The 11683-nt window shown below is 54.4% G+C and overlaps 1 protein-coding gene across 5 annotated transcripts in view; it reads right to left on the reverse strand.

Moving 5' to 3' along the window:
* Positions 1-10618, reverse strand: part of P2RY6 (pyrimidinergic receptor P2Y6) — a 35240-nt gene extending 24622 nt beyond the window's left edge. Inside the window, exon 1 of one of the 5 annotated variants that reach the window (XM_036325041.1) lies at positions 10487-10618. In XM_036325041.1, the coding sequence (XP_036180934.1) occupies positions 10487-10614 (128 nt within the window). In that variant the 5' untranslated portion in view covers positions 10615-10618. Of the gene's footprint in view, positions 1-704; positions 1114-4001; positions 4276-10486 lie in introns of those variants that run through there. The other 4 variants (XM_036325043.1, XM_036325046.1, XM_036325047.1 and 1 more) reach the window with 4 other exon arrangements.
* Positions 10619-11683: the final 1065 nt, after the last annotated feature.

Here is an 11683-nt window from a genome sequence, read left to right on the forward strand (position 1 = left end):
GCTGTGCTGCCTCCCTTTTCCCCAGGGGTGGTGTCAGCGAGAGTTGAAAGGCAACAGAAACCCCGGAAAAGTTTACCCCTGCTCCCCCAGATACACTCGTTTACCCTGCCTTGTTCCTCTTTAACAAGTCACACCTTGACTTAGGAACACACTTTCCCTGCCGGACATGGGGTCAGCTTCAGGGTCTCTTGAAATGAGCTAGGATGGCACAGGCCAGAGCTTCCCAAGGACCTCCTTTGGGGACTTCCATCTGGTCACCTAATCATGGCAGCCCCTCCCCCACAGGCTCCGCCTCAAGGAACCCTCACCAGCACAGGACACTTAACAGTTTTCAAATACTTGGGGGGAGACCACTGTTATCCCTGTTTTACAGAGTAAGGAATTGAGGCCTAGAGAGGAAAAGTGTCCTATGTCATTCAGGACTCAAACCCCGGCTGAGGTGGTTGCCAATCCTGCCTCCACTATTCCACTCCCGCACCATGGCCCAGCCCCGGCCCCATATCTCCATCTCCTCTGCCCTCCAGGCTGCATAGGCTGCAGGCTCCAGGCACAATCAGGCAGCAGAGGGAGGAGGAGCCCCAAGTCTGCTCCTGCTCCTACTCCAGTCTGCGAGACGCCACGATGGCTGCGAGCAGACTGTGTAGGGAGCTCTGAGAGGACGTCGGGGCCCAGGGATCCTCACAGCGTTGACCCAGGGCACTCACCCAGGAGTTAGTGAGCTCCACGTTGGCCGGTGAAGTGTTGGAGCAAATTCTGACGCCTGGAGCAGCCCCTACTGCTAGCCAGTTTCTGCGCCACAAACTGTCACGTGCATGTCTCCCAGAAGTCCCAGAAGACAGCCGATGAGGAAACTGAGATATCTGAAGGGGGAAGTAACTGGCCGCAGCACAGAGCTGGCAAGGTGCAGGCCTGGGACCCAACGCCCAGGAACATACCAGCTCAAGTCCCTAACACCAAGGCTGACTCAGCCCCTAACCAGCTGCAAGCTGTCACTTCACCCTGAGTGTGCTCATCAACTCAGCCTTGAGGGCTGTGGGGAAGACTGAGTGAGGTGACATTTAAGGACCAGGGCTTGACACAGGGTAGGCGCTCATCAGGTGACCATTTTTCTCCTCCTCCCCTCCACCCCACCCCTCAGCCCTCTCCTGGCCTTTCTCAAGTCTGGAGAGAGCCCTGGTCCTACTCATTGCTGTCACAGGGAACATTTAACCTGGTTTTCTCAGCAGTGCCTGGAAGGTCCATTAAGAGCGGCTGAGGCCCTGAGATGAATGGCTCTGTTGACTGCAGCTCTGACTCCACTGGTCCAGATGCCACCCTGTCTCCTTGGGGACTGAGGATGGCTCTTCAGATTGAAGGTGACTTGGAAGAAAATCTGAGCCCGGTCACCATCCCCTTCCCTAGCTTCAATCCATCCTTGAGCTTGGACTTGATGCGAAGGAAGCCAGGGTGGCTCTGCCTCGGGCCAATGGTGGACTGGACGGCCCCTCCCATTCGAAGATGAGTCCTCCTCCTTCTCTTTCTCCTCTTTTTATTTTTTTTATGGGCACTTATTGGGCACCTTCTCTGTGTAGGTAATGTTTAAGGCATTCGAGAGCATAAAACAAGGAACTGCCCTTGTAGCACCTACATTCTAGCGTGGAGACCAGTTTATTTTAGTTGATGAGTAGTAATTAAGAACTATAGCAGCCCTAACCGGCTTGGCTCAGTGGATAGAGCGTCGGCCTGCGGACTGAAAGGTCCCAGGTTCGATTCCGGTCAAGGGCATGTACCTTGGTTGCGGGCGCATCCCCAGTAGGGGGTGTGCAGGAGGCAGCTGGTCGATGTTTCTCTCTCTCATCGATGTTTCTAACTCTCTATCTCTCTCCCTTCCTCTCTGTAAAGAAAATCAATAAAATATATTTAAAAAAAAAAGAACTTTAGCAAAACATAGGGAGGGTAAGCAGCAGAGAGCTGCAATTTCAGACAGGCTGTCTGGCACCGTGGGGATTTGCTGGGTCCTCTTCTCACACCACCTCCTGCCCAGCCTGGAGGAGCCCCCAGGCCCTGAGCCCCGTCTCTGTGTCAGGCCCTGTCTTGATTGATCTCAGCAGCAGGACAAGGGCCAAGGCTAGGGGCTCCCTAGGCACAGGTTCAGCTCAGGACTACCAGGGCTTCCTTTACAAGCTCAGAGAGGGAGTGCATTCTCCAGCCAGCCCCAATGTTCCACTGTAGAGAGAAGACCTTGGGCTCAGAGGGGGGCAGAGACATGTCTGGAACACACAGCAATGCAAAGGTGTCCTTGTTCCCCTTCCTGCCCTCTTCTCTGGCATGTCCACAAGGGTGGACGACGGGCTGAGCCTCACAGCAGAGCGCTGGCCTGTGATGGGGCTGTCTGTGCCCTCAGCCAGCTCCTGGTAAAGGTGTGTGAGGTGCTCCTCTCTTGGGCCCACCTGGGGGTCCCAGCCTGCCCCAACCTTCCAGTTCTTATTCTCTAAGCCCCAAGAAAGCGAAAACTTCTTCCAAGCCCAAGTTCAGGAGACGAGTTTTGGCCAACTATGCCTCATGTTGCTGTGTGACCCCAGGCAGGTCCCATCCCACTCTGGGCCTGGGTTCCCTCATCTGTCAAATGGAGGAAATGAAGGCGCCTACCTCTCAAGGCTTTCATGAAGAATGAGGAAGACACTGGAAAGAAGGCAGTTTGCAAAGCTTAGGTGCTACCCAGATGACAGGGCTTGTCATATGTTCAACAGCCTGGCTTACCCGAATCCCTCTTCATGCTGTGAGGCCCTGAGTCAGCCCCCAGAGCAAGCCCTTGGCCTTTGACAGGAAATAAGTGGAAATTCCACAGAACCAGTTCTTCAGAAAAGACAAAGCCACATCTGCTCCCAACCATCTGGCAGGCAGCTCAGGAAGGGCCCCTTCTCTGTCCTTGTGGTGAGAAAGTGAGGAGGGAGCGAAGGGAAGGGGCAAGGCTGGGAGGCCTGGGGAGCTTGTGCCGGGAAGAGAAGGCCTGAGGGAACTGAGGGTCAGGCATCGCCCACCTCAGGCCCTCAGACTGGAAAGGACGTAGTTCATAAATGTCAGGCATATGCATGTTTGCATGGGGGGTGGTGGTGGTGGTGGTGGTGTCAGCTATGTGTGGGTCTGACCTGGAAGTTGCACATGTACTCACATGTGTTTGGAATAGCACCAATGTATGTTTTCCTGTGCCTGTGTCTCAGCATGTGATGTACACACATGCACACACATGCCTACTCCTGGGGAGCCCACAAACCCAGTTCACAGGCCTTGTTTTCCCGGGGTGGGGGGGGGGGGGGGGGTGGGCAGTTTTTGTCACAATCCCAGGCTGGCTCAGATGCCACAGGCGATTTGTGGGGTTCCTGGTCACTGCAGGTTCTCAATTTTCCCCAGGAACAAAAGCACTTAGACAAGAGGGGGAGGAGGAAGGCTTAGAGGATTAACTCGGGCTCTGCCAGGTCAGGCCTGGGTGTAGGCTTCTGGAGAGGGTGGTTGGGAGGGGGGTTGGTGTGTGCCCAAGGCCAAAGCCCTCCAGGGGTCCTCAGACCCTCCACAGCCATTCCTTCCTTCAGTCACAGCAGGAACCCCTCAGCCCCTGCACAACAGTCAAGCACCTCACAGTTTACACCCTGCATGTCCTGTTGCACCAGCATTACACCAGGTTGACCTTAGACCCTGCCTCCAGAGCCCCCACCCCCAAGCAGCCACTGCCAGCTGGGGTTCAGGGTACCTCCTCCTGGCTCTGGGCTGGGCTCCCTGTACAGCACAGGCCACTTCATTGGGTGGGTCTCACCCCTTCCTGAACCTTGGTTTCCCCAGCTGCAGAGTGGAGTTATTCCTGCCCACGTGAGTCAAGGGCTGACAGGAATACCTCGCACACATCTGGGCACCCGAGACCACTGCCCATTGGTCCTTTGCTGCTTCCAGAAGCCAGGAGGAAAACGCTACCCTCAGCCCTCTGTCTGGGACAGCCTGGTCCTGGTCTGATAGAGCAGACTCGGTACCTCTGGGATTCAGGTCAGATCCTGAAGAGAGCTGCCACCACTTCAGCTTTGCAGGCAGCATGCTTGGTGGTCCCGCAGACACGGGGAGGCTGGTCCCTCTCGCTGCACCTGTTTTCCTTCTCTGCAACCTGGACATTTTGCAGTTCTGTCCAGAGTCTGGGGTCTGTTGCTTACCATTGCAGGAAAGCACAGAGGAGCCACAGAGACCTGGCAGAAGAGGAAAGAGGGTGTGCCCGCGGGTGCAATCCTGCACTGGGGCGTGCACAGCACACCCAGACCCTGACGCAGCTCCATACAACCCACACAGGTCCACATGTGTGCATATGCCCAGGCACCTGCCATCCCAGAAGCACATCACTCCCATCATGCACACCTGCCCGCACGGGTATGCATCTGCATGCAGCTCCGCATACACATGGCTCCTGAGCAGCTCAGCAGCAAGTTTCACACAAGGAACTTTCAGGACCAGGAAAAGGAGGGAGGGAAAGAACTGAGTCCTCAGCTGCCCAGGCTCTTTCTCGGCTCTCACCAAGGGGTTACCAAGAACACAGATGTTCAGTTTTTCCTCCTCAGCCATCTGGCACAAGCCCTTGCCAGAATGCTCAGAGGCCCCTGACCTGTCCAGCCAGTCACCAGCCCTGCTTGTCGCCAGCCTAAAATGAGGCTGTAGGCTAATTGATCACTGGATTTGGAAGCTCAAAGGACAGAATGTGGGAAAGTGGAGTTCTAACAGGGACAGGGCCATTCCCAGGCAGAGGGAGCACAGCCGCCGCCCTGGAGCCCGCACCTCACTAGACTTTAGGTTCATTCACGTACTTAATCCTCTGAGCTCTTCTGAGTGCTGGTGACTTAGTGGTGAAGAGCACCCTTGTCTCAGACTCAGCTCAGGGTCCAGCCTCCTCAGGTCTTCGGGATGGGGTGGGGGCCCCAGTCCCAGGCTTCTCTATCCCCCTCTGGATCTCTGGGATGGATCCCAGGAACAGCCTGACCTAAGTGCTCACGTACAGACCGAAGTGTGAACTCTGCTCAGGATCACAGGCATCATGTCAGGAATTCACGCTGAGGCCCCACCCACTGACTCAGACTTCAGGCACAGATGTGCACACTGACATTTGGGAAGCACGAATCTAGAACATTCCGCACAGAGCTGGCCCCTCCTCCTGCCAGCCCTCCCTGGATGGCTAAGGGACATTCGGGTCATAACTGTACTGGCAAGAACACAGTGCCTATACTATCTCGTTTAATCCTCACATGCCCTTATAAGATAGGTACCGTCATTATTCCTCTATTACAGATGGGAACATGAGGCACACTGAGTGCTTAATAACTTGCCCAAGGCTCTTAGGGATAATAGTAGCAAAGCCAGAATTTGAACACAATGCTTTGAACCAATACACTGCCCTTTCAGCAGCAATAGCTCCATGTCTGGGTGGGGGTCAGTGTGGAGGGAGAGGCCATAAAGAAAAGTGGCCTGGCTGGTGCGGCTCAGTGGTTGAGCATCAACCTATGAACCAGGAGGTCACGGTTTGATTCCTGGTCAGAGCACATGCCTCGGTTTCAGCCTCGATCCCCAGTAGGGGGCGTGCAGGAGGCAGCTGATCAATGATTCTCTCTCCTGAATGATGTTTATATTTTAACCTCCCTCTCCTTTCCTCCCTGGAATCAATAAAAATATTTTTAAAAAATAAGAAAAAGAAAAGTGAAAAATCAAAGGAGCCAGTGGGCCTTCTCATAACAATTAGGAAATACTAGGTTTTACTTATTGGTTGCTTTAGAATTTACAACTCTGTCCATAAAGGAGCTCAGACAATACTTCCATACTACCAAAGAGCCTATTAGACCAGTGGTTCTCAACCTTCCTAATGCTGCGACCCTTTCATACAGTTCCTCATGTTGTGGTGACCCCCAACCATAAAATTACTTTCGTTGCTACTTCATAACTGTAATTTTGCTACTGTTATGAATCATAATGTAAATATCTGATATGCAGGATGTATTTAGGCGACCCCTGTGAAAGGGTCGTTCGACCCCCAAAAGGGTCGTGACCCACAGGTTGAGAACCGCTGTATTAGACAAAGGACAGAAAAAAGCAGCAGCAGAAACCTAGACTAAGATGGCAACTGATCTTCCTAGCAGCCAAAGTAAAAAGGAGGGAAGGTTGGGGCTGGAGGTGGGGAGGCTGCTGTGAGGATTCCAGAACTCGGCCAAAATCACCCAACAGGGTGGAGACAAGGGGACCAGTGAAGAGATATTTGGGAGGCAGGTTCAGTGGGACTTGACAGTTACATGGGGGGAGTTAAGAAGAAGGAGAAATGGAGGAAGACGCCCAGGAGGCACCCAAACCCGTCACTCTTGCCAGGTGGCTGGCTGAGGACAGAGAACACCCAGGTAAGGACTGAGCACCGTGCCTCACAGCAGTGCCTGGTACATGCGTGCCACCTGCACGGCTCTGTATTCAGGCCAACACCTGCTCAGGTGTGAGCCATTCCCACGGTCACCCTGCCTCACGCATTGGCCTCCACTCTTCCTCCAACTTCTTGGGGGCTTCTGCTTACCACACCGGCCCTCTGATGCCATAGCTCCCTCCTTCAGTCACTAGCTCGGGGGCTGGGGCAGGGGTTGATGATCATGGGGAGATAATCATGGAGAGTTTCATGAATCCACAACCCTGCTGCCCGAGGGCCAGGGCAGGGCTGGCAGGAAAAATGCTGCAGGGCAAGGGGTGACACCCAGCAGTACCCACCCCGCCCAATCTCTTACACTCTCAGCCAATCCTGGGTTCTTCCAGAGGACAGCACACCCCCCACCCCCACGCCCCACCGCCAGTTCTCTTAGTTCTGAGATCAATTTCTCACACATGGGCTGAGGCTGGGTGGGGAAGAGGGGAAGGGAGACGGGAGACATGCCTTATGCTGCATTTTCACATCTCTTCATCTGATCCTTCATTTGCTCATTCATTCCTCACTCGTTCAACCGTTCAACTGTTTACAGACTGGTCAAGGTCCAGGCATTCCACAATAGTGCTGATGTCCCAGTGACGGGAAAGAGAGGTCAGGGAGTTTCAGCGCTGTGTGTCGATTTGCCAGATGAGGAAAATGAGGTCTGGAGAGGGACAGTGACTTTTCCAGAGCCACACAGCTGAACGGGGACCGGCCATCAGCTGTCCACTCCCCAGTCCTTGCTGAGTTCCAGCCGGGCTGCACATAAATGGTGCTGCTTCTGCTAACTCCTCAGTCCTTTATTCCTCTCCATGTTCCCTCCAGGAACCGGAGACCCTACCCTTCCTGGGACGGATGACGATCTGGATCCGAACCTTTCCCTCTCCTGGGCCATCCTCGCCTGAGAACCACAAGTTGCTCCAAGCACCCCCACTGCCCGGATGGGGAGGGGCCTTTGTTACCCATCCCAGGGGGCATGTGGCCATTTCCCAGGGAACTTCCCTCACCCCAGAGGAGCCGCAATGGCCGTGGCTGGCTATAGAGGGACCTTTCCTGGGGCTTGTCAAGTAATTTTGCAGAAGTGACCCCCTAGTAAGTCTTCCCTGGTCGTTTAGAAGCTAGAACGTGTCCAACTGCCAGAGCTGGGCCAGAATCCTCCGACATTAGAACTGGGATCAGAGAATGTTACAGCCAGAGCACAGAAAGTTAGAGTTCGGGCCATAAATTTTCAGAATGTTTGCATTGAGATTATGGACTCTTTGGAGTAAGGCTGTTAGGATCATAAACAGTTATAGCTGGGGTTGTGGATTAAAGGCAACTGGGGCCAGAAGTGACGCCACATCGCTCTGTCCCACGTCACTGGAAGCTGAGAAGAGAGAGCCGGCCTTGTCACCTTGCCAGTCGGGGCTGGACCAGGCCTCCTGCTGCCCGGCAGAGTGCGTCCTGGAGACCTCCAGGAGCAGCACCCAGGGCCTCTGGGCCGAAGCACTCCTTGCCTGAGGACATGGGGACAGTGGTCCGCCTCTGCCCTGGCCCCAGCCTCACCGCCAGCCCCTCAGAGCACCCCGTCACCACAGTGGATATATTTAGGCGCCCTCCCCAAATATGTTCCCACAGCTCCCAACACTGCCTTTTATGTCCCCTCATCCTCTGAGGCCTCGGGGCACCTTCTCTAAGCTGACCCGATAAAGTCACTAGGAACAAGGGCTCCTGCTCTGCCAACACAAATGTTTTCCCTCCCAAACCCTCAGCCTGAGGATTTTCCTGGCCCACGTTCGCCTGGAGCTCAGACCCACCTGCTCTAACTCTGACCTCGCAGCCTCCCTCCAGCTTCCAGAGCCTGCCTTGATTTTCCTCATTCTAGGCAGAGAGCACGCCTACCCCTAGCAGTCCACACACACACACACACACACACACACGGGCAGAGGCAAACATTTTTCTGTTCCTCTGGTATTTGTCAGGAGAGAGAGGCCTCCATCCAAGCTCCATGGCTGCCTCTGCATTTGTTTTTTGTTTTTTTTTAAATATATTTTTAATGATTTCAGAGGAAGGGAGAAGGAGAGAGACAGAAACATCCGTGATGAGAGAGAATCATTGATCAACTGCCCCCTGCACGCCCCACACTGGGGATTGAGCCTGTAACCCGGGCATGTGCCCTTGACCAGAATCGAACCCAGGACCCTTCAGTCCACAGGCAGACGCTCTATCCACTGAGCCAAACTAGTTAGGGGCCCCTGCAGTTCTCCTCCGGCCTCTGTCCCATGCCCCATCCCAGGCCTTGCCAGAGACTTGGCACCTTCCCATTTCAGACTGCATCTTCTCAGAAGCCAGATAGTCACTGAGAGTTCAATACTGATAGAGCCGGGGGACAGGAATGGCTACCCCAGGCAGACTTTAAATGGTGGTGGTGGGGGGCTCTCAGATTCCCACCTGCCTGGCTTATGGGGAATCATTGGTTCTGTGGGCAGGAACCCACTCCTGTCAGGGTGGGGGTGGGTGGGTCCATCATTATTATCATAGTTTTATTACCAGCTGTTAAGGGTTCTTAATGTGTTGGAGACGGTGCCAAGCACTTTATATCCAGAGACTCAGTTCTCACTATAACCCTACAAAGCAAATACTGTTAACGTCTCCATTTTATAAAGGAAGAAACTCAGGCACAGAGAGATTTTCACTCCAAGCCCTCCATGTACAGAGCGCCGGAGCTGGGACTTAAACCCAGCCTGGGTGACACAACTCCATCAGCTGCATCCGTGCTTCTCACCTCCATTACCTGGCTCAGCACACACAGGGCTATGCATGTGCCACACACAGGACACACATCTCACAACACGACAGTCCCAGGCGGTCGCCGCTATGGGAACCCCCTCCCCTGTGGTCCTCTGGGGTCCGGCAACCTCTTCTTGCCCCGCCCGTGGAGCAAAGGTGAGAACCTCATTGGTGGTCAGGGCTCCTCCCCAGAAGCCAGCTCCCCTGTCCCCACACTAGAAATTATCAAGACAGAGCCCACACTGTCCCCACACCACCATGTCCCCCTCCGTCATACACAGCACCGATGGCCTCACACAGCTCCCGCTTCCGGCCACACAACGGTGCTGACACATGCACACAGCACAGCCGCACGGCCACCTCCCTCCGCAGGCCTGGGTCCTGCTGTCCCTGCTTGGAGGACAGGCAGGAGGTTTGTGCTCTCCAGGTGCCGGAGGGCTCCCAGCACGGGACAAACCTGCTCGTTATCCAGTGAGTCAACTCACTGGATGGTAACTTCTCAGACCGACATATTTACTCCAAAAGAAATGCAGAAATGTTACAGAGGAATGCAAAGTCCACATGCATTTTGAAGAGTGAAAGATGAGACTCCAAATAAGCTTCCAGGGTGTGAGAATGCATGGGACTATTTGCACTTCCTCCACCCAGATCCGGGGTGAACTTTTACTCTCCCAAGCCCTTAGGGGTGCCGGGTGGAAAAGTCAGAACCATCCTGGGGTTGTGGTAACAGTTATATCAATGCTTCTCACCACCATTACCCGGCTCAGCACGCCACACAGGGCTATGGGTGTGCCACACACACAACACACACATATGCACCAATGTGCCTTGGCTCCCGACATATATCATGGACACACATATGGAACCCCTGGGTTGCCTTGGCACAGTCACCCAAAGCTATAGATAAGTACCCCATACACTTCTTGCACGCTGACACACACCGCAATCCATTGGTTATACTGGGCACACCACACACACCGCACACTAATCGCATACAACCCAGCACATAAGCACTGCCCACTCGAATCTCTTACATACTGCCCCCATCACACACACACACACACACACACACACACACACACACACACACACTCTCTCTCTCTCTCTCTCTCTCTCTCACACACACACACACACACACACACACACACCCAGAATCCCACCGGGGCCGCAACGGGAGCCTGGAGTGGACAGACCTACACTGCAGCCCCCTCCTCCCCCTCCACCCGCGCACCCGCACTCCTGCCCCTGGGTCTCCGCCTCCGCACAGCCCTTCCTCACCTGGGCCGCTCAGCACAAGCAGGGGTTGAGCCAGGGACGCACTCACTGAGGCGCTGGGAAGCAAACCTGCAAACCCAGGGGCAGCACAGGCAGCGGCTGCAGCTCCGGTCCCAAGTGTCTGGTCTCATGCACCCCGCGTTCCGCTCCTCCAGCGCAAAGGGGCGGGGCAGGGGTGGGGCCAGACCTAGCTGGCCGGGCCAGGCTACCCGCCCCGGGGAAAACAGGCGTCAGGGAAAGGCGCTCTGGGCTAGGACCTGGGACTCCTGGATTTCCACCCAGGTCCCCTGGCGACTCCTACCCTTCTCTGGCCTCAGTTTCCCTCTTTGCATTGGGGACAGTGGCTTAAGGGGTGATTCCTCAGACATGGGATGGTGGGAGAGAAGGAGGGATAATACTGTTATTTCTTGAGCACTTACTATGTGCCAGGCACCTCATTTAATCACCATAGCAATTCCAGAGGAGTTCTTTTTTTAATATATTTTTATTGATTTCAGAGAGGAAGGGAGAGGGAGAGAGATAGAAACATCAATGACGAGAGAGAATCATTGATCAGCTGCCTCCTGTACATCCCATACTGGGGATCGAGCTCACAACCCTGGCACGTGAACCTCCTGGTTCATAGGTTGATGCTCAACCACTGAGCCATGCTGGCTGGGCTCCAGAGGAGTTCTTAACTCCATTTTACAGGAGGGAAAACCGAGGCACAGAGAGCTGATGTGACTTGCTAATAAGGTCACATCAGCTAATAAATGGCAAACCTAAGATTTGAATCCAGGCAGTCTGACTCCAGAGCCCAAGCACCCCTGCAGCGTGGGCTGGTGGTGCTTTCCACACTGTACATTGCTCCCTGGTCCTCATAACAACCCCGGGGCTTGGTGTGACAAATCCATTTTAGATTTAAAAACTGAGGTTCAGGGAGATTATTTCACCCCAGGTCACCCAGGGGGACATCACACTACAGAGGGGATGGCGTCAGGATAGTGTAATGGGACAGCACCTGGCCCTAGTGCGTGCTTGTCAGTGTCAACATTCCTCCTGAAGGGCACCCCCCTTCCCTTTCTTCTTTTCTTTTATCTTCTAATATCTTCTATGGACAGTGGACACCAATTCCATCATCCCTGAAACCTTCCATGACCTGTAGCCCTCAGACAAGCTGGGCCCTCCTCTCAGCAACCATTGCAGCTTTTATTCAACAGT

The sequence above is a fragment of the Myotis myotis genome, unplaced genomic scaffold (assembly GCF_014108235.1).
Source record: "Myotis myotis isolate mMyoMyo1 unplaced genomic scaffold, mMyoMyo1.p scaffold_m19_p_10, whole genome shotgun sequence".
In the NCBI taxonomy this organism is placed as follows: domain Eukaryota; kingdom Metazoa; phylum Chordata; class Mammalia; order Chiroptera; family Vespertilionidae; genus Myotis; species Myotis myotis.